This window comes from Gymnodraco acuticeps, unplaced genomic scaffold (genome assembly GCF_902827175.1).
Source record: "Gymnodraco acuticeps unplaced genomic scaffold, fGymAcu1.1, whole genome shotgun sequence".
Taxonomy (NCBI): domain Eukaryota; kingdom Metazoa; phylum Chordata; class Actinopteri; order Perciformes; family Bathydraconidae; genus Gymnodraco; species Gymnodraco acuticeps.
This window is the reverse complement of record NW_022991464.1, coordinates 1-23,111: the sequence shown is the minus strand read 5'-3', so window position 1 is coordinate 23,111 and position 23,111 is coordinate 1. Positions and strand designations below refer to the sequence as shown.

Here is a 23,111-nt window from a genome sequence, read left to right as displayed (position 1 = left end):
TTTTAACCTTTGTTGCCCATTTTAACTTTTCCCCCTTATGTTTATATTCCAAACAATATATTAAGAATGTTTTACTTTAATTACATTCAAATAGAGTAACTGTCCAAAAACCCAATGTTCAAATGTTTTACTCAACGCACACACACACACAGACACACACATAGACACACAGACACATACACACAGACACATAAACACAGACACACACACACACACACACACACACACACAGACACAGACACAGACACACACATAGACACACAGACACATACACACAGACACAGAGACACACACATATACACACACACACACACACACATACACAGACACACACATATACACACACAGACACACACACACACACACATAGACACATACACATAGACACACACACATACACACACACACACACAGGCACACGCACACAGACACACACATATACACACACAGACACACACATATACACACACACACAGACACATACACACACATATACACACACAGACATACACACAGACACATACACACACAGACACACACATATACAGACACATACACACACAGACACACACATATACACACAGACATACACACAGACACGTACACACACAGACACACACATATACAGACGCATACAGACACACACATATACACACACAGACATACACACAGACACATACACACACAGACACACACATATACAGACACACACACACATACAGACACACACATATACACACAGACATACACACAGACACATACACACACAGACACACACATATACAGACACATACACACACAGACACACACATATACACACACAGACACATACACACACAGACACACACATATACACACAGACACACACATACATACACACAGACACATATACACACATACACACAGACACATATACACACACACACAGACACATATACACACACACAGACACATATACACACACACACACACATACACACACACAGACACATATACACACAGACACACACATACATACACACAGACACATATACACACATACACACAGACACATATACACACACACAGACACATATACACACACACACACAGACACATACACACACACAGACACATATACACACACACACAGACACATATACACACACACACAGACACACAGCTGCTAATCAAACGCTGCTGCTCATCTCCCCTTTTGTCAATAGTGACCTCTCGACTATGCCCCCCCCCCCCAACAGAAGCCCCTACACTCTAATTCACAACAAACCAGGTATAATGAAAGGGAACGTCCCGTTTCTAAAGAAGTGCTGGATTACAGAGAAACAGAAAGGCATTCCGACAAGTCCAGACTCATCTCTGTTGCCACGGAAACCTCTGGAAAACATGGGGGGGGGTTTATCAAAGCATGGAGTCAACTGTACAAGATGTACCTCTGACATGTGGTGAGGTCGAAGAAGGAGGTGTAGGAGAGTTCTGGGCCTACTCTGCCTCTGTCCTCTGTTTTAACCCTTTCTTAGAATAGTTTATGATTTAAAGGGAGTCCTGGGAAAGACGCTCTAAATACAATTTATAGTTATTATTGAAAAACTAATGCAGTACTAGTTCACAATCCCTACAGCATGAAGGCCTTATTCTGTTGAGCACTGACACGAGCATAAATGTTTTCAACAAAACCCAGAGAACAATGTCATTTGAATCAAGTGTGGAAGAAGTATACACAGATCTAGTGAAAGTTACGAATAAGAACAACAACAACAACAACAAGTCTAGAAAAAGTGATCCGGCAATTCTCTCAATAAGTAAAGTCCTTGAGTGAAGTTGTACTTTTTACTTTATAGTTGTGGATTCACATAGTACACAAAAAGTAATATGTACTATAAAAAATGAGGGGGGAGAAGTATTTAGATCTTGTACTTGAGTAAAAGTAGAAGTACTCAGATATTGTACTTGAGTAAAAGTAGAAGTACTCAGATCTTGTACTTGAGTAAAAGTAGAAGTACTGAGAACTTGTACTTAAGTAAAAGTAGAAGTACTCAGATCTTGTACTTAAGTAAAAGTAGAAGTACTCAGATCTTGTACTTGAGTAAAAGTAGAAGTACTCAGATCTTGTACTTGAGTAAAAGTAGAAGTACTCAGATCTTGTGCTTGAGTAAAAGTAGAAGTACTCAGATCTTGTACTTGAGTAAAAGTAGAAGTACTCAGAACTTGTACTAAGTAAAAGTAGAAGTACTCTGATCTTGTGCTTGAGTAAAAGTAGAAGTACCAGAGTGTAGGAATACTCTGTCACAGTAAAAGTCCTGCATTCAAAATGTTCCTCAAGTGAAAGTAGAAAAGTATTCTCATCAAAATATAGTGAAAGTAGCGACAGTGAAAGTAGTCGTTGTGCAGATTGGTCCATTTCAGAATAATATATATGATATGTTTTATAATGATTGATCATTAAAGTGTTCTCAAAGCTGGTAAAGGTGCAGCTAGTTTGAAGTACTTTGTATACTGCAGGGTAGCTGGTGGATTTACTCCAGGTGGAACTAAAGTCTGATTCAACACTTGATTATATTTCACATCATTCATCCACATCTGTGAAGTAACTAAAGGTATAAATATATGTAGTGGAGTAAAAGTACACCATGTACCTCTGATCTGTAGAGGAGTAGAAGTACACCATGTACCTCTGACCTGTAGTGGGGTAGAAGCAAAGACCTGCAGAGGAGCTCTCTAGTAATAAAGAGTTCTCTGAAACTTCCTCAAACGTCTCGCTCTCATCACTCAGCGTTTCATCTCCTCTGATGAACACTGAAGAGAAACCAACGTCTGAAAAGTGATTTCAGAAAACAGAAATATTGGCCCGTCTGGTAATTGCATCTCCTCGCTGCTGCCAATATCTGGAGATGTGATTAGGACTCAGACTGTAATATCATTTCAGGTTTCTTCTACAATGACAGTGATTCTCAATAATCACATTGCAGCAGATTTGAGTATAGCGCTCTCACAAATCACAGAGAGGGACGGAGAGACGGCACATCTGTATTCTGGGTGTCGCTCTGCAATCTGCCTCCAAATGGAGAATGAAATATTTATGCTGCAAAAATGACGGCACTCCTTATTGTCAATTTGCTCCGACACAGAAGTGCATTAAAGAGGGAGGGAAGGTGCATTCCTGCAGGGGCGAGTCAGAACAGAGGCAGGCGTCACAGGGGGATGGGGGAGGAAAGAGGACCTGGAGGCGGCCTCGGGCTCTAAAGACAGGCCGACACCCGGCAACCTCTCACACAAACATCACATCACAAGAAGCACACAACGAGATTTAAAAAATGTGTTGGGAAAATAGTGAATGCACTCTTCCAACATGAGAGTAACATGATAACAAAGGTATCCCAACTGTAGCTGTGAACATGACAGGATGTGTGATTACCTAGAAGAGCATCAGGACTGTTTGAGGCAGATGAGAGCTATGTGATTAACATGATGATTCAGCCTCTATGGAGAGAGACATATGACAAGCATGCTCATTTCTGACGTGGAGCTAATCTGAAGTAAACATTGAAGACTGCTTTATATTCCTCCATCTTGTGACTGTGTAACTCCCTCTCTTGGATATCAGCATGTGAAGGACACTGTTCAGGAACTAGTTGATGCTCTGTATGTGATGACTCCTTCCATTCTGGAGAGGATCACAGATACATGGATCCTGAGGTTGAAGCTCAAGCCGGGGAGCAGGGATTATTAAAAATGTAAAGTATTCAGAAAAAGTCACATTTTTGAGATTTTTGAGAAAAAGCCATATTTTTGGAGAAAAAGTCAGAATTGTTTGATGTTTGAGAAAAAAAATCATATTTTTGAGATTTTTAGAAAAAGTCATATTTTTGAGATTTTGAGAAAAAGTCAGAATTTTTTGAGAATTTTTCGAATAAAACAGAATTTTGAGAGAAAGTCCGAAAAAAAAAAAGTCTGAATTGAGATTTTGAGAGAAAGTCAGAATTTTGAGAGAAAGTCCGAATTTTTTGGAGAAAGTCAACATTTTGAGATTTTGAGAAAAAAAAGTCATAATTTTCAAATTTTCAGGAAAAGTCATGATTTTTGAGAAAAAGTCATAATCTTGAGAGAAAGTCATAATTTTCAGATTTTCAGAAAAAAGCCAACATTTTGAGAAAATAAATCTGTATTTTTTACATGACTGGAGGATGTATGATTTCCTACAAGAACCGGCATTCCTCCATCTTGTGACTGTGTAACTCCCTCTCTTGGATATCAGCATGTGAAGGACACTGCTCAGGAACTAGTTGATGCTCTGTATGTGATGACTCCTTCCATTCTGGAGAGGATCACAGATACATGGATCCTGAGATTGAAACTCAAGCCGGGGACCAGGGAGATTTCTCTAACAGAAAGCTTGTTTCATTATTCAGAAGAAGGGGAGAGTTTGTTCTCTGCATCGGACAAGATGCACAACATCAATATTAAGCAATGATATGATAATGTTTCCTGCCGTGCATGAATAAACCATAAGCAGCTGGGATGTGCACGTGTGTGTCCTTAGTGAACATGGTTCTGGATTAGTGTTCCAGCCTGACATGCTGAGGTTTGCATTTAATGCCGCTTGATGTATATGTTATTAAATCTACATTAAAACGAGTTAAAGTCACCTTTTTAACGGCACAAGTAGAACAGTAGTTGCAACTGTTTTATTTTGAAATGTACCTTGTTATTAAGCTATGAATATTTCAGATTAAGGCTTACTACATTATTTATTTTTGTATTAAAGTCACAAGGAGTAGCAACCTTGAATTATTTTGCAGATGCTTTTATTATGAAATACCTTTTTTTGGTAGTTTAAGTTTTACTTTTATTAATTGCACAAGTAGTACAGACTATGGCTGTTTCTCAATCTCGAGTACGCTTGCTTGGCAGCGAGGCAAGAATACTTCCTAGCCTCGGAAAACGAAGAGTGGACCAAGCTAGCAAGTGTGCAGGTGTGCGTCATATGAGAGGCCCCGCCTTACATTTTCCGCCACAGATTTAGTAAATTGGTCCGTGCGCAAAGCATTGTGGGGATTTTAATACCGCGGAGACACATGTGCAGCCTCGACATTTCTTCAAACGAAGTACGCCGGGCTCGGTAGAATTCTAAGCATGCTGGACATTGGAACAGTCCTTCGGCGGCACTCGATGACGGAGCATGCTTGAAATAGTGGCTCTGGAGCTGCTTTCCTCGAGATTGAGAAACACCCTATGAATGTTGTGTCCCGTCAAAAATGTTGAGTCTAGTCATGTTTCATGTTTTCGCTCTCATCAGCCCCGCCCCTGATTGTTTCCACCTGGGCCCAGTTACCTCTTGCTTATATCCCCTGTCTCCATGCCAGTAGTCAGCGTACCAGCGACTAGTTATTTTGTCTCAAGCCTAATTTATGCTCCAGAAGTATTTTGTAAGTGTTGTTCCTCACTTTTTCCCTTTTTGAAACCTTGTTCACCTCGTCAAGACTGTCGATCCTTATTTGTACATCCTACTTTTGGAATAAAGTACTATTCGCATACTTTACCTTTGTCTCCCAGGTCGTGCATTTGAGTCTTGTACCTTGTGTTTCCAAGTTCGTGACAATGAGTTGATTTGAATGATTTTAAAGCATTTTTTTTTTTAAATATACCTTGGCATTAAGCTACGGTATGAATGTAATAAAAAAAGCATCTAGTATTTTTATCCTGGATTAAAGTATTTTATAATTTTGCGGGAAATTAACGCCTTTCAACTATCTTATATCCTCCTGGGACCCAGCCCATTGAAAATGTAGTGGACATTTTGTTAACATGCATCTCCTTTGACTCTTTTGAGCTACTCTCTCAATCCCTGCTGTGCTGCACAGAGGACATCCTGGTCTTTCCAGAGATATGTCATTGGTTAAAATTGCATGCTGGGAAGTTCCTCTTTCTTTTCATCCAAAATGGCTGGCATACGAAAAACAAAATTGTATAGAAGCAGGAGAAGTCAAATATTGTTGAATAATTGTAATTTTTACCATGAAAATCATATATATTCTTGTTTATTAACATGTGAGGAACTATAGAATTAGTTCTGAAAGCAATTAAATAATTCAAGTTTTCAAATAACAGCCCTTTTATAAATGTCCATCCTAGTGGACGTCAGGACCGTCTTCATGGACTTTATGACTCAATATTGTTGCAGGAGACGGAACTGAAGCAGACGTTTTCCGTACCAGATAGTTCAGGGGGATTCAGATGTTGAGCTCTTAGATGATGAGAGAGGTGAGGCTTTCACACCTGGGATAGAAGAGGGTCAAGAAGAAGGGGGGGAAAGATGCAGGAGGCTCCATGAGCACACAGACAGAGAGACAGATAGGGACGAGCTGGAAAGACCCTCTGTGGGCCAAGAGTAGCACGTATGTCTTATTGTTGTTTTTATTTTAAGTGGAGCCATGAAACATGAGAATGCAAGCTTTGTTTCTATGAGCATGGTCAAATGGAGACCACATCCATAAAACTATAGTCAAGATGACCCTAAGCCCGTGCTGACTGGAGTCAATGAGGTACTTTCCCACTACATTGACTACAAAGTCTTTGAAGATCTGGAAAGATTCACAAAAACAAGCTAGTTTTGTATTGACCAAATAAACAGCAATGTTCAGATCAATTACTTATTCATGTTTTAAATAAAGGTGAATGTATTATTGTATTAATATCACTCTATAACCATAATACGTTACATAGTCCATCTGTTAATGTTGGCTGTCTTTTCAAACTAATATGGTCCCGACGTCCTCTACAGTGGACATACTGTAACATTTTAAAATAAAATACTTTTTTTCCTCGGGTCCCAGGAGGATATATTGTGTATAGCGCTTTTATTTTGAAATGTGACTTGGGAGGTAACCACAAAGCTGTTCTAGATGATTATTGTTCAGGTATTCATTATTTTTGGGGGGAAAACATGCAATGCACTGTTATGCCTCTATTTCTAGAGAATTTACCGATCACAGATCTATGATCAAATTAAAAATACAGTAGCTCAGTGTTTCATCCATCTGTGGAGCAGAGAGATCTGTAATTCACACCAACAACAACATGGGTGTGAATCTACAAATGTGAGTAATGTGTGGAGGCTGACATTCCTCCCATGTGTGACGTGTTTGAACGCAGCGCTCTCTCCGTGCTGCCTTCAGGGAACATGGCGCTGAAACACAGCACCGCCTCATTCAACAAACCTCTCCGTCACTAAACACCAACATGACGTTATTTTAGAAACTGGATGCAAGGTGACCGACCTTCAACTTCCCCCATTGGGACGGACATATGTTTCAGCTCTAAAGAACATCAGTTTAAAGCTAAACAAGGGAACCAATGACGTTTAACACACTTTGAAATAAGCAGAAGTTCAGCCATCTTTTAAAAAGGGCTTTGGAAACTGATGCCTAATTTTTCTAGGTTTGAGCAAAGTAACCGTATAGATTTTCAAGTGTCTGTCATTATGTCTGCCATTTACTCTTCTGTTACTTTGCTGAAATAACATTTAAAAAAACTGTTTCTAAGCATTTTTTGAGTTGGTTAAACCGCATTCTTGTTTGCATAGGCGTTAGTGATGTTACGTTCGCAAACGATCCGATTATTTTGAACGGCTCTTTGGTACGAACGAAGGGAACCGAGTCGTACTTGGTGAGAGCCGTTCTTTTTATGGTTGGTTCACTGCCTGCCATAAATCCACTCGCCTTTACGGGAACTTGCTTTCCTGAATGCAAATGTTCCATAGATGATGGCATAACGCATGTTGCTTGAGTAGTAGTTTGGCTGGCTGAGAGATGTAGTTCTAAATGTTTCTGTGAGTAAAAGTAGATTTCTGGCAATACAGTCAATCGTTATCCTGGTGATTATTTCGCAGATAAACCTACTAACCCCGCCCCCTTACAAAAACCGGCTCTTTTGAACGGCTCTCGGAAAGGAACGGAGCCATAAGATCCGGCTCCCTTCAAAGAGCCGCCATTCCCATCACTAATAGGCGTCATTTATCCTGGGGACGATAGGGACATTTCCCAGGGGCGGTTCTACGGGGGGGGCCAACAGGGGCCCGTGCCCCCGTAACACTGGTCTAGAACCGCCACTGTCCCCATCACTTTACATCAGGATAATTTGTTAATATGTTCTGAAAATAGCACGTACTAAGAAGTGTACACTTTGAGAAAATAAATATTATAAGCATGAATATGGCTATATGTATGTATTGTTTGAGGGGGCTCTTAATGCAGTAGTGGCAGAAGTGTCCTATTTATAAAAAGTGACGCACACAGCTGGGAAACCAGGGGACACTAAAGAGTGACGCACACAGCTGGGAAACCAGGGGACACTAAAGAGTGACGCACACAGCTGGGAGACCAGGGGACACAAAAAAGTGACGCACACAGCTGGGGGACCAGGGGACACTAAAGAGTGACGCACACAGCTGGGAAACCAGGGGACACTAAAGAGTGACGCACACAGCTGGGAGACCAGGGGACACTAAAGAGTGACGCACACAGCTGGGAGACCAGGGGACACTAAAGAGTGACGCACACAGCTGGGAGACCAGGGGACACTAAAAAGTGACGCACACAGCTGGGAGACCAGGGGACACTAAAGAGTGACGCACACAGCTGGGAGACCAGGGGACACTAAAAAGTGACGCACACAGCTGGGACTGGAGCACTTGGTGACGTTGAACAACATGAACAACTGTCTCTGTGTCAGAGTCAGTCTGCTTCATAACTGAAAGTGTTTGTCAGGATATCTGAAATGACTCGGTTAGCTGCGTTAGCTAACTGAATATAAATGAAAATTGTACAGCATGAGTTTAAGTCCAGTTAAAGTTGAAGGGGCTCTGCAGAGAAATATCTCGTCAGGTGAGGCTCGCTGCAGCTCAGGAATGCACCCCCCCCCCCCCCCCCCCCCCCCACAAATCCTCACCCTGCCATTGTGAGAGGGAGGAATGCCTTTCAGAAAGTGGGGCCTTTCACACTGAGGGATGTCGGGTGTCGCCCCTTTTCTCCCTCAAAGCTGAAGGAGGAGACGTGTTTACAGCACGAGAACAGAGCAGACAATTGTCTCCTTAATCAAACATGTTTACGTTTCCTGCCTGAAAACTACAATATTCAGTTGGACTGATTTCTCTTACTATATCTAAATGAATCACAGATTTATAATATTAATATTTTCATTTTGTGTAGAAGATAGCATTCTTATTTTTATTTATTTTGATCTTAATTTAGTTCCATTTTGATTATTTTTGTTTTGTATTTTATTTAAATGTTTATGTTATTTTAATTTATTTTCAGTTTGTTCTTTAATGGAATTTTACTTAAATGTTATTGTTTATGTTTCTGGCGTGTGAAGCACTTTGAGTCACCTTTCTTTGTATGTAAAATGCTACATAAATAAAGTTTGATTGATAATGAACAAAGTAATCTGGATATATTTCAGTGTGGATTGAAGTCAGCTCTTTAACAGCAAAACTGATCTGTATTGTATTTCTTCTCACACTTGAAGAAGATCATTTAAATATGTTGATGAAGAGGTTTGAAGGGCTTCAGAGAGTCTGATGAAGAGTGTGCTTTACTCTGGAGAGGAAGACAGCAATGAGCACATTACAGCCGAGGCTCGTCAGATAATGAACACCAGATGAATTACATGACAGTCATTTGTAAGTGCATTTCTCCCTCTTCCATCAAAGCCTTACAAGATGTGTGTTATGTTAATAAAAGATAAAAGAAGATTTGGTAACACTTTAGATTAGGGTACACATATTCACCGTTGTTCATTTACACATTATAGTCAAACTACTAGCTTATTGGTTATGAACAATACTTCACTTTAAAATAGGGAACTTATTCTGAGTTAGAAAAACCTCATTTTGAGTTATTTTGACGCAATTAACACTTTTAGTTTCATGTCTTGTTACATAAGAATAGACCATATTTGTTAGGTGTTATTATGAGAGTTATTAGGCCCATATTGAGCACCTTAAAGGTCACCCATCATGCTATTTGTAGGCAATAGCATAGGTCTCAGATATAAAAAAATATATAAAAAACATGTCTATGAAGTGTTTTGCTCAAAATACCAAACAGATAATTCTAGCCATGCCTCATATCCCTCTATTTCACTTCCTGTTTCTAAAGTGCTGATTTGGGTATAAAGCTTTAAAAAAGGAGGGGTCTGAGCTCATGCGGGACCCGGCAGCTACTGTCTAAACTAAATGCTGCCGTGATGAAACGCCATATCATGGATTATCAAGCATTCTCTCTGAAACAGTTTGGAGCTCAAAGGCTTTCTCTCTTGCCGGTTATACCACAAGGTGAGTTCCTTTTTACTTCCTGCTTCTTCACACACATGCTCTCCAGTACAGGTTAGCTCTGAGTGTTAGCGATGCTAATGTAAACACCGACCATATTACGTCCAAAACAGTCGGGCATTGTTTCTGATAGCAACGTCTCTGATTGGCCCGTGGGTCCACATTTCAGATATTACGTCATATCGGACGCAAATCTGGATCAGCTCCGTTGTTCCCCGTTTTTAGAGATTTGGGTACGGAGGAAAAGAGAGAGGGTTTATTTTCTGACGCTGCGTGAGTTCCCCGACACACCGGGGACACATCTTGATGTAGAAAAGACATCACAACGTGCATTTTACATGATAGGTCCCCTTTAAAACCAAAGCTCATGCACAACAACGTCCTTACTTACAATAAATAAGCACTAATTAGAGGGTTTTTGAGGACAAACTCTTAACTAATGGCCTAGTACTTGTAGAATATGGTCATGTAGAATAAGGCGTGTTTATACTGACTAATACAGAGCCAATATACTGCTAATATGCATGTTAATGAACAACTAGTTGATGTGTACCTTAAAATAAAGTGTTACCGATGATTTTATTAAACCTTTACTTTGATTTCTGTGTTTATTACTTCTTCTTTTTCTCTATCCCACATGGCAGGGTGTGGTGGGGGTTTTTTTACGGCTGGAAAAAAAGGGGGTGGGGCTTAACTCAGGTGCTCGAATCTGATTGGTCGACACAGGCTTCTAAAACACTAGTACCTGAATCAGGTAGAGAAAAAAGCCAGAGAGGAGACAGGACACCGAGGCGTCAGTCCTCTGAAGACACCTGCAAGCTTTTTGTCTTTAGATTAGCTTTTTATTCACAGGGGAACTAAAGCAGAAACTTAGGTGAGTAATGCATTTAAAAGCGTGGTGAGACAGAGCAGATTTGTCTACTTTACCTGGAGTTAATTTATAAAAAATGACCTGGAGGAATTGCATGCTTTTAGGCAGCGTTTGTGTCAGGATTCAGCAGATTTTTGGGCCGTAGAAGTTAGTGAGAAAGTGTGCATAAAAGAGGGAGAAGTGTGACTATCTGAGAGCTTCAGGTGTGTGTTGTGTTCCCCAGGAGCAGGACTCTGAGGCGGGGAGATAGTAGGTGTCTGGTGGCGGGGGTTTTGGGGGGGGGTGCATTTTCTAAGCAAACTCAGCTCAGGCCTGTGATAACGCGCCAGGATTTCAGCCTGAAGCCACAGAGCACGTTAAGACTTGAAGTCAAGAAAAAGGGAGAGGCCGAAATCCAACTCCTGCAAAACTCCCTCCAACTCACAGGGCACAACATCTGATTCATTCCTTTGCATAATCCTGTGTCTCTTTGTTTCTGATTCTAAATTGAGGCCATGTGTGCAGGTATGAGAGGGTGGGACTGATGTTGTGTTTATAATATACGTGTTTTCACTACATTATCTCCACTTTCTCCAGTTTTGTTAGAGAAAAAGTCAATAAATGAAACAGAATCTTCATTCCCAGAGACTTTTCTGCAAGACTATCCCATGTGGCAAGAAAAAAGGGAGAGGCCGACATCCAACTCCAGCAAAAACTCTCTCACAGGTGTTCTTCCTAAATCACACAGGGTCTTCCTGAAGGAGCACGTGGTTCTGATGAATGCTTAGAAAATATCACACAACATATGTCTGATTTACACTTTTGCTTAATCGTGTCTCTTTGTTTCTGATTTTATGGCCAGATCGAGGCCATGTCTGCAGGTATGGGAGGCTGGGACTGATTTAATGAGATTATTTGTTCATATTAACCGTGTTTTCTTTACATGTTCTCCACGTCGACTCTATTTTCTCCAGTTTTGTTTGAGAAAAGTCAATAAAGAAAGCAGAATCTTCACTTTGTAGGGACTTATGTGTATTACATATTACTTGTTAGACGCTTTTATCCAAAGCGACTTACATACATTCAGTACTGGGGACAATCCCCACAGGAGCAATTTGGGGTGAAGCGTCTTGCCCAGGGACACAACGACATGCTGACCGCAGTGGGGTTTGAACCTGTGACCCCTGATCCCAACACCAAGGCTCTATCCACTGCGCCACACGCCCTCCTGTGTGTTTGTTTTTTTCCTTGTTTTTCCAGACACTTTTTTGTGCAAGACTATCCCATGTGTTCTATCCTTCATTCCACCGGAGTCTGTATCTGCATCCAACCAGATTTCAGTGGTGTGAAGTGTAAGAGACATGGGGGACACTGCTGCACAAACAACTCTCACACAACCAGAAGGCATTTCAAAGTTACATTGTGCATGTTGGAAACTGCTGTATATTTTGTGTATTCTCATCAATACTGTACTGAGCATCTGTCTAATATGAATAAATATCCCTGACCTCGTGCCCAGTTTCTTTTTTCTTCACCACCGGCACCCATTCCTCCGCCCACACTCGACTTTCTGTGCCGCTCAGCCCCAGAGCTTGATTATTATTATTTGTTCATTAGCAAACACTGAGAATTTGAGCCTCAGCCCACACACACAACCTTTACTGTTTGGCAAATGAAGCTTAATAACAATTGAAAACATGTCCTCACTGGAGCAATGTTTTCTCTCTGCATCTCAAGCGGAACAAGTGCACATCATAGAGGAAGACATTACAAGTGTTTTCTGTTTTACACTTTGCATTGCAATGATACAGATTCTATATAAAGGCTTTGTCAGCATTTTAAATTAAATAAAAACAGAGCGTTGCATGTGGAGATTTGTGAACAATTAATTAACATTGAATGAACATTTTAAAATGTATATAGTCTAAATAAGCAGTTGTTGGGTTTTAATGTGATTTTGTTATAATGTAGGGAACTTTTAAAGACTAGAAATACTTTATGAATAAAAAAAACATTTAACAGAAAGTCTAGTGTTTCTCAGAAAAAAATAAACTTCATTTCCTGATAAAGTGGAAAAAGCTATCAGATCCTACTAATAAGAGCTAATACTGCAATGTACAAATACTCCATTACAAATACTGCATAAAGAATTGTACTTGAGTATAAGTCTTAGGAGCAAAGTAAACTATTGCAAAAATACATCTAAATGATAATAATAAATGCTACTGTGACCTGTCTTTAAAGAGTCCTCTCCTGCTGATGTTCAGGTGTATATCAGTATGTAGTGTCTCTACTTTAAAGAGTCCTCTCCTGCTGATGTTCAGGTGTATATCAGTATGTAGTGTCTCTACTTTAAAGAGTCCTCTCCTGCTGATGTTCAGGTGTATATCAGTATGTAGTGTCTCTACTTTAAAGAGTCCTCTCCTGCTGATGTTCAGGTGTATATCAGTATGTAGTGTCTCTACTTTAAAGAGTCCTCTCCTGCTGATGTTCAGGTGTATATCAGTATGTAGTGTCTCTACTTTAAAGAGTCCTCTCCTGCTGATGTTCAGGTGTATATCAGTATGTAGTGTCTCTACTTTAAAGAGTCCTCTCCTGCTGATGTTCAGGTGTATATCAGTATGTAGTGTCTCTACTTTAAAGAGTCCTCTCCTGCTGATGTTCAGGTGTATATCAGTATGTAGTGTCTCTACTTTAAAGAGTCCTCTCCTGCTGATGCTCAGGTGTATATCAGTATGTAGTGTCTCTACTTTAAAGAGTCCTCTCCTGCTGATGTTCAGGTGTATATCAGTATGTAGTGGCTCTACTTTAAAGAGTCCTCTCCTCCTGATGTTCAGGTGTATATCAGTATGTAGTGTCTCTACTTTAAAGAGTCCTCTCCTGCTGATGTTCAGGTGTATATCAGTATGTAGTGGCTCTACTTTAAAGAGTCCTCTCCTCCTGATGTTCAGGTGTATATCAGTATGTAGTGGCTCTACTTTAAAGAGTCCTCTCCTGCTGATGTTCAGGTGTCTATCAGTGTGTAGTGTCTCTACTTTAAAGAGTCCTCTCCTCCTGATGTTCAGGTGTATATCAGTATGTAGTGGCTCTACTTTAAAGAGTCCTCTCCTGCTGATGTTCAGGTGTCTATCAGTGTGTAGTGTCTCTACATGTCTCCATGCTTTAATGTTCAGAAAGCTCTTTAATGTTCTCATACTGCCTGTGCTGCAGCACCTCTTTTCACCCTCTGTCTGAAACCAGAGCCCAGTCTGCTCTGATTGGTTAGCTGGCCGGCTCTGTTGTGATTGGTCAACCGCTTAGAGATGTCCCGCCCCTTTAGCCACGTGCAATGTGTTGGATAGCAATAGGAGTGTGAGTGTTCTGTAGTGATGTCACTATGTTCTGGAAGTTAACAAATGTCTCTTGCATGGTGATTGGCTGTTTTAAAAAAAGACACATTCTAGATCCATATTTGAAAATAAACTCCACCATCATTATCTTTCATTGTTTACGTTCAGTGTGGATTTATTTTAAACTTCATCTGAAATGAAAGACTGGGACCTCTGGCTCTTCTTCGTCTTTCTCAAACTGAGTTCCTCTCAGGGCGAGGACACAGGTGAGAGAAATGATCCGTTTACTAGTTACCTTACAAATAATGCAACCTGTAATCTGAGTATCACAATGTAAAAGTAACCTGATTACTTTCTGTTACTTTTGGATGACCTCAATATCAAATCCAATGCAAATAAATAAAAGAAAAAGGAAATATCAAAAATATGTTTTTCACTGAAGTGTTCAATGTAAGACAACAGAACAATGTGACCTTAGAAAAGAAGAAGAAACAATATTTAGGATCAGAAATGAATCATATACACCAACACTGAAACACATGAGCACATACTAGTTTAAAAAAGCAGAAATCTGAGCTGACAGAAAATGCTCAGTTTTAGTGTAATACACACAGTTAAGCTCACGCACACTATTTTAGGAACATATAGGTTCACCTGCTGAATTAAAAACAGAAGAAATTAACTTTTTAGAAAAAGTGAGATTTAAGGTGCGTTCACACCGGACGTGCTCGCTCTAAACAATCCACTTTCACCGTGGCTGTCAGTGTCAGCTGTGTTTACTCGCATCATTCAAACAAGACGCGCTGGCTAGGGGGCTACAACTACAACGCAATGAACATATTTGACCGTGATTTAATTGTAATACACGTTTCAAAATGATGCCGAAGTAACAACATACGGATACCGGTTAGTAAAAACCATGAATTAATGCTTTGACAAGTCTGCAGACAGACGGCAGGCGAAAAACCCTTTAAAATGCGTGTTTTCTAAATGGAACTTGGCTAAGCTAGCGCAGTATGCTCCGACCGTACACACTCACAACAACGGCCTATACAGACATAAATAAACCAGCGACTGTATTCGTCATGACACAGACAGTCTGTGGTTTGTACTTGTTTAACTTTTGTCTAGTTTCTGAACAGATATGAGGAGCTGTGAGCTCTGAGTGCTAACAAGCTAACGGCTGATGTTTTGGTTTTCTTTTTCAACGTCAGTGACGGCAGGCGGAGATCCTCACCGCTGATTGGTTACGCGTCATGCGAACTCGAGCGGTAGTCGCTGACCCCTTCAATCGCGCCGCGGCATTCACATCAACGGCGTGCCGTCGGAGAGAATTCGCGTCTGTCTCTGCTTTGACTTTACATGTAATCGCGAGAATTTTGCAAAATAAATTAGAATTATGTAGAAGGTCAGGAATTTGAAATAAGGGAGATTTTAGGGAAAAAGCGAGAATTTTGAAAAAAAATAATTGAATTTGAAAAGAAAAGAATGAACATTTAAAAAAAATGAAGAAAAGTGAGAATTATGTGAAAGAAAAGTGAGGAATAAGAAAAAAGTGAGATTTTTTGGAAACATTTGGGATTTTTGGGGAGGAAATTGTCGGAAATTTGGATTGATGAACAAAATCGAAATTTGGTTAAAAATGTCAGATTTTTTTTTTTTTAAATCCGAATTATTTCCCAAAAGTGAGATCTTGGAGAATTTTGAAAAAGATGTTAAAATAATGAAACAGTCAGGAATCTGAAAAAAGTGAGATTTCACTAGAGATAACATCTAATCCTTTACTGTATAACAAACACTATATGATATTCTTAGGTTTTTACTGACACTGTAATCCTGGTCGTAAGGGGTTACCTTTATTACCCCTTGCTGTTGTAATCCATTACTTCCCGAGCCTGTCCTGTTGCATCAGCACACAGAAACGCTGATTCCTCTGTTTGTGATATTTCAGTTTCTATTCTGAGCAGATGAACATGACAGCTTCACGCCACACACTTGCTAATTGAAAGCATGCTGCAGAGCGTTGTGAAGTGTCAGCCCCACTGATGGTCATGCGTTCTTGTGACAGTTCACACAAGCCTCTGTCCTGTGGGCTAAACTGATCCTAGAGTTATTATATCACTTGTTTATAATGTGTTATCAGTGGCAGAGGACATTGGCGTCCATCAGCTGCAGAGGTTAGTGGAGATGTTGACGTCTAGAGAGTGTGAGGATCTTCTGAGGACCCTGTCTCACCCCGAGGAGAACATCTTCCAGCACCTCGAACGCCTCGCACCGGAAAATAATCAACTAGATCTGAAACCTCGAGCCAAGAGAGACACCTCTTCATCTCAGGGTCAGTACTCCTCCTCATCTACTAAATAAGCATTATAGGAAGGAATGGAAAGAGCACTAGAATATTAACCATACTGTGACTGTAGAGACTGACTGGAGGAGATAGAGATTGACCAGGGGTGCAAGAAGTGCCCAAAGTAGGAAAACTACAGTGTAAAAATACCCAGTTATAAGTAAAAGTCCTGCATTCAAAATTGTGAGCAAAAGTACCAAAGTATGAGTATCAAAATATACTTTAAGAACCAAAAGTAAAAGTACTTATTATGCAAAATGGCACGTTTAAGTACCATACAGTATATTTAACATTATTATATTATAATTGTTGATGCATTAAAGTCTTCATCACATGGTAAAAGTGACCAAATGTGAAGTCTATCTAAGTTAAATCTGTTGGAGGAGTTTGTGTTGAGTTACGGGGCCTGAAAATAGCCCAAATACATTAAAAATAACACACACAATTCAAAATGGCTGACTTCCTGTTGGGTTTAGGGGGTGTTTCTCAATGTCGAGGAAGGCTGCTCCAGAGCCACTATTTCAAGTATACTAGGTCATCGAGTGCCGCCGAAGGACTGTTCCAATGTCCAGCGTACTTGGAATTCTACCGAGGCCAGCGTACTTCGTAGCGAGAAATTTCGAGGCTGCACATGTGTAGACTCCGCGGTCTTAAAATCCCCACAATGCTTTGCGCACGGACCAATTTCCAAATATTTGGCGGAAATCGCGCTCCATTTAAGGCGGGGCCTCGCATATGACGCACACCTGCACACCTGTTAGCCTGTTCCACCATTCTTCGTTTTCCGAGGCTAGGGAAGATTCTTGCCTCGCTTCTGAAGCAAGTGACTCGGAGGTACATGTACTACCAAACAAGCGTCCTCGACATTGAGAAACTTTGACTTTTTACTTTGACTTCTTACATTTTGAACCCAAATACCTGTATTTTCTACTTCTTACATGTTGAACACAAATACCTGTACTTTCTACTTCTTACATGTTGAACCCAAATACCTGTACTTTCTACTTCTTACATGTTGAACCCAAATACCTGTACTTTCTACTTCTTACATTTACTTTCTACTTCTCACATGTTGAACTCAAATACCTGTACTTTCTACTTTCTTACATGTTGAACACAATACCGTTATGCTTCTACTTCCTTACATGTTGAACACAAATACCTGTACTTTCTAACTTCTACATGTTGAACACAAATACCTGTACTTTCTACTTCTTACATGTTGAACACAAATACCTGTACTTTCTACTTCTACATGTTGAACCAAATACCTGTACTTTCTGACTTCTTACCATGTTGAACTCAAATACCTGTACTTTTCTACTTCTTACTGTTGAACCCAATACCTGTACTTTCTACTTCTACATGTTGAACACAAATACCTGTACTTTCTACTTCTTACATGTTGAACTCAAATACCTGTACTTTCTACTTCTACATGTTGAACACAAATACCTGTACTTTCTACTTCTACATGTTGAACACAAATACCTGTACTTTCTACTTCTTACATGTTGACACACAAATACCTGTACTTTCTACTTCTTACATGTTGAACACAAAACCTGTAACTTTCTACTTCGTACATGTTGAACTCAAATACCTGTACTTTCCTACTTTCTTCACATGTTGAACCCAAATACCTGTACTTTCTACTTCTTACATGTTTGAACTCAAATACCTGTACTTTCTACTTTCTTTACATGTGAACCCAAATACCTGTACTTTTCTACTTGCTTACATGTTGAACTCAAATACCTGTACTTTCTACTTCTTACATGTTGAACTCAATACCTGTACTTCTATTCTACTTCTTACATGTTGAACACAAATACCTGTACTTTCTACTTCTTACATGTTGAACACAAAATACCTGTACTTTCTACTTCTTACATGTTGACTCAAATACCTGTACTTCTACTTCTCACATGTTGAACTCAAATACCTGTACTTTCTACTTCTTACATGTTGAACTCAAATACCTGTACTTTCTACTTCTCACATGTTGAAACCCAAATACCTGTACTTTCTACTTCTTACATGTTGAACCAAATACCTGTACTTTCTACTTCTTACATGTTGAACACAATACCTGTACTTTCTACTTCTTACATGTTGAAACACAAATACCTGTACTTTCTACTTCTTTACATGTTGAAACTCAAATACCTGTACTTTCTACTTCTTACATGTTGAACACAAATACCTGTACTTTCTACTTCTTACATGTTGAACTCAAATACCTGTACTTTCTACTTCTCTCATTTCCAAACAGCTGGTTCCTTTAGTCTGAATGTGTGTTTGATGCGTGATCATTATTCTTTAGAGTCATTGCGTGCCTATTGATTTGAACACGATCCGTGTATCCATCATTTCCTGGTCTCTCTAAAGAAGAGGGACCAATGGAAACGTTGTCATGTTGCCGTTGTTCAGCATGGAAAACATTCATTAGCTAACAATGACATTATTGTTCTATTAATATAAAGGGAGGTCAGGTACTCTTTAAAACAGCTGCTAGTTATGGGTACTTTTTACTGAAGTACATTTCAAAGCTTCTTTACTTTGACTTGAGTAAAGAAGTTTAGTAAGTACTTCTACTTTCACCAGAGTATTTCTAGACATGAGTATCTATACTTCTACTTGAGTAAAGGATGTGTACTTCTCTCTCTGCTCCTCCTCTGCTGCAGGAGCTTCTTGCAGCAGTCTATCTGTCAGAAACCTTCCTGTCTGACGGCCAGATGCTTTGTGTTTCTCAGATCTGGAGGCAAAGTGCCGGGCGGCGCTGACTGACTGGCTGCTGAAGAACGGAGAGCAGACGTACCAAGACAGGCTGACTCGAGCCCTGCATCACATCGGGAGGACAGACATCGCCATCGGTGAGAAGCAACCAAGATTCAAGGCTTTTCTTGTCATGTGTGCATAGATAGCTACAGTGTAGATATAATGAAAATCTGAGGTCACAGCCTCCTCCAACAATGCAACACAATACAACAGATAAAATAGTTTAAATAGTACAAGTAAATACAAATAAAATAGAATAGAATTAGTGTAAGGAGAGTCTATATACAAGTAATTGGAATATGCTATATTAGATAATTTGTAAGTTGCAAACTGTTGGAAATTATCCCTCGTCATCGTCTTGAGCTTCAACCTCAGGATCCATGTATCTGTGATCCTCTCCAGAATGGAAGTAGTCATCACATACAGAGCATCAACTAGTTCCTGAACAGTGTCCTTCACATGCTGATATCCAAGAGAGGGAGTTACACAGTCACAAGATGGAGGAATAGAAAGCAGTATTCAATGTTTACTTCAGATTAGCTCCACGTCAGAAATGAGCATGCTTGATGTCTCTCTCCATAGAGGCTGAATCATCATGTTAATCACATAGCTCTCATATGCCTCAAACAGTCCTGATGCTCTTCTAGGTAATCACACATCCTGTCATGTTCACAGCTACAGTTGGGATACCTTTGTTATCACGTGACTCTCATGTTGGAAGAGGACACTCAGTGTTTTCACACCAAAAACAGATGAATGTTATGGATGTTCTTCCAAAAGTTCAGATGTTTAACAGAAACAGAGACTCCTGTAGCTCTGGATCATTTATTTAACCCTCCTGTCATATTCGTTTTTTATGTTGCAGCAATAATATTCCTGGGTTAATCAAATCAAACTTTATTTGTATAGCCCAATATCACAAAACACGTTCATCTCAGTGGGCTTTACAGATTAAAAACAACATTGTATATGATGTAGTTAAAGTCATATACAATGTGACCCAGTGCATGTTTAATCATCCCAAATGGTCAGAAACCCCAAAATCCTTATTTGTATAGTTTGTACCTTTTATTACTATCAATGAAATCAATATTTAGTGCAATTGTGTTATTCACCTCTCACAGATCATGGTCCCATTAGAATAAGTCACTCGTTTTTTCACAAAACATATACATTCAAACATACTTTCACGCTGCTATGGACAATTTTTGCACTTCCATTTGTACATCATCTTTTTTTATATATCCTGCTTACTCAAGTAAACTGTTATTTTGTGGGGTTTTTGTAAATCATTGAGTGTTCTTGCATTTTAATGTGTGAGTTTTTTATACCTCGGGACTGTGGGAAACAGTATTTCGATCTTTCTGTGTGTACAAACATATTTTGAGATTGACAATAAAGTTGACTTTTTTTTACATTGGAAAAACCTTGATATAAAATACATTAGTTTTGCACGACATCACGTTTTAATCTATATATACAGTCTATGGTTTTAATACAATAATCCTGTGTGGTGCAGCAAATTAAAAGAGTTAGTAGAACAGTGTTTTCTCAGCACGTCCCTTGACAAAAGGAAACTGGAACAAAGCCTCATTTGGGTACGTGTTAGGATACATTTTCAAATTTGGTTTATTTTTGGACCTCACCACTTGAACAACAGGCCGTAGTTGCGTCAGTACTTTGAGATTTGTTTTAATTGGAGCCTCAGAAGTGGCACCTTTTGGCACACTTCATCTCAGGGCGAGACATTATCCTGTTTAGTGATTACTAGTTACCTGCAAGCAGTCATCTTAGTATCACAATGTGAAAGCAATCTGATTACCTTCTGTTACTTTTGGATTAACGCAATATCAAATTCAATGCAAATAAATAAAAGGAAATGATTCTTACTGAGTCAGACAACAGAACAACGTGACCTTAGGAAAGAAGAAACCAAGATATTTACACTGGAAAAAATGCTGCTCCAAAAACAAGATGTTTTCACTTACGTATAAAAATCAGCCAATAGAACAAGTGCATTTTTTTTAAAGGGATATTTCGATAAAGCAGATCTTGTAATTAGCTGGGAGAACACATGTTGAACTATATTTCACCAGAATCAGGAAATGTTGTTACAATATAAGCCGCGAATGCACAAAAGTGTTTCTGTTTTCTGACGTTAGTGATGTTCCAAGTTTCATCTGAGATACGACTCAAAATAAGATGTTTTGACTGAACAAGATGATGCGGTCTAAAAACAAGACCCGATATCTCACTGCAGTGTGACTTCTGAAGTTATGGAGCAGTGCAGGGAGGACGTATTTACCCGGAAGTGAGCTGCGGGTTCCCTCGACAAAAAAGCAACGGGATTTCTCCAGAGGGTTTTAGGAAAATAGCTCGAGATAAGATCTGTGGAAAACGAACCTGTTTGATAAATGCACGTTTTGTTCAGCCGGATAATCTCCACGTGTCGACCCTACTTTTTGAATCATAAATCTAATGTCCAGAAGCAAAATGCTAACGTTATGCTATAAAGGTGGGGTCACTGCTGATGGATTTAATATCGTAGAACAAAACGTTATCCGTCTCTTCAATGTGCTCAACCACAGAGCTTAGTTCCAGATAGTTTCCTAAACCCTATGGAGAGATCCCATTGGCTCTGAGACGAGGGAACAGGAAGTGGTGAAATGCTGACCTCACCTCCGGGTTTTTAGGACTCGTCACTGCACCGCTCTATGTCTTAGATCAGGTGGTAAAGACTATTCTGACTAGATATTAGACAAATACACTTGGCAAGATTTCGAGTTTTGTATTGTAGGATAAAAAAATGATGTATTTTATAGGAAAAGCTGCCTTAGACAGAAACACATGAACACAGCATTTTCCATTTTGGTTTGTTTTTGGCCCTACTCCTCAAGACTTGAACAACAGGTCGTAATTGCTTCATTACCTTTGAGATTTGTTTTATAATTGGAGCCTCAAAAGTGGCACTTTCTGCACACTGCCAGTCAGTGTGGCATGTGTTGCAGACCAGCGTGCTCCAGTGTGGCGTTTGGAGGGAAGGAGGTGTAAATGATCTGACAGAGGACTCAGTGGAGCTGACACCAAACGCAGAACAAACCATCTGCTCCTTTCATCAGCAGCTTTAGAGGAGTTATAAGACATGTGGGTGGCTTTGATGAGAAAGACTGTCGATGCGGCAGTTATCGTACACTTGATTGCAGTTCTGAAGAGATGTACTCATACGTAGAAACTTGAGTGTTTGATAGTGAACCGGCGCGTTGCTCTCCTGCCAGAACTAATTATGTTCATGGCGAGGAAAACAAACCATTATGTTCAAGGATGAAATGCATACACGTTTAGCATTTTGAAGCGACAGAAATGATTAGCCCTGTGTTTTTTTTGTTTCCACAGAAGTTGGGGAAGAACATCAACCAGGACAAAGCCTTGAGCTTGAAGCGCTACGTCGAAGACTATCACAAATATGTCCAATCTCTA

The 23,111-nt window shown here is 39.7% G+C and overlaps 1 protein-coding gene across 1 annotated transcript; it reads left to right on the top strand.

Annotated features, from left to right (window-relative positions):
* Positions 1 to 14,702: 14,702 nt before the first annotated feature.
* Positions 14,703 to 23,107, top strand: LOC117532994 (transmembrane and death domain protein 1-like; the record flags this gene model as incomplete). The annotated part of the gene is made up of 4 exons (XM_034196620.1): positions 14,703 to 14,772; positions 16,650 to 16,841; positions 19,610 to 19,729; positions 23,028 to 23,107. Coding segments are annotated over exons 1-4 (462 nt in total), but the record flags the coding sequence as incomplete, so codon positions are not given.
* Between the last annotated feature and the right edge of the window lie 4 nt (positions 23,108 to 23,111).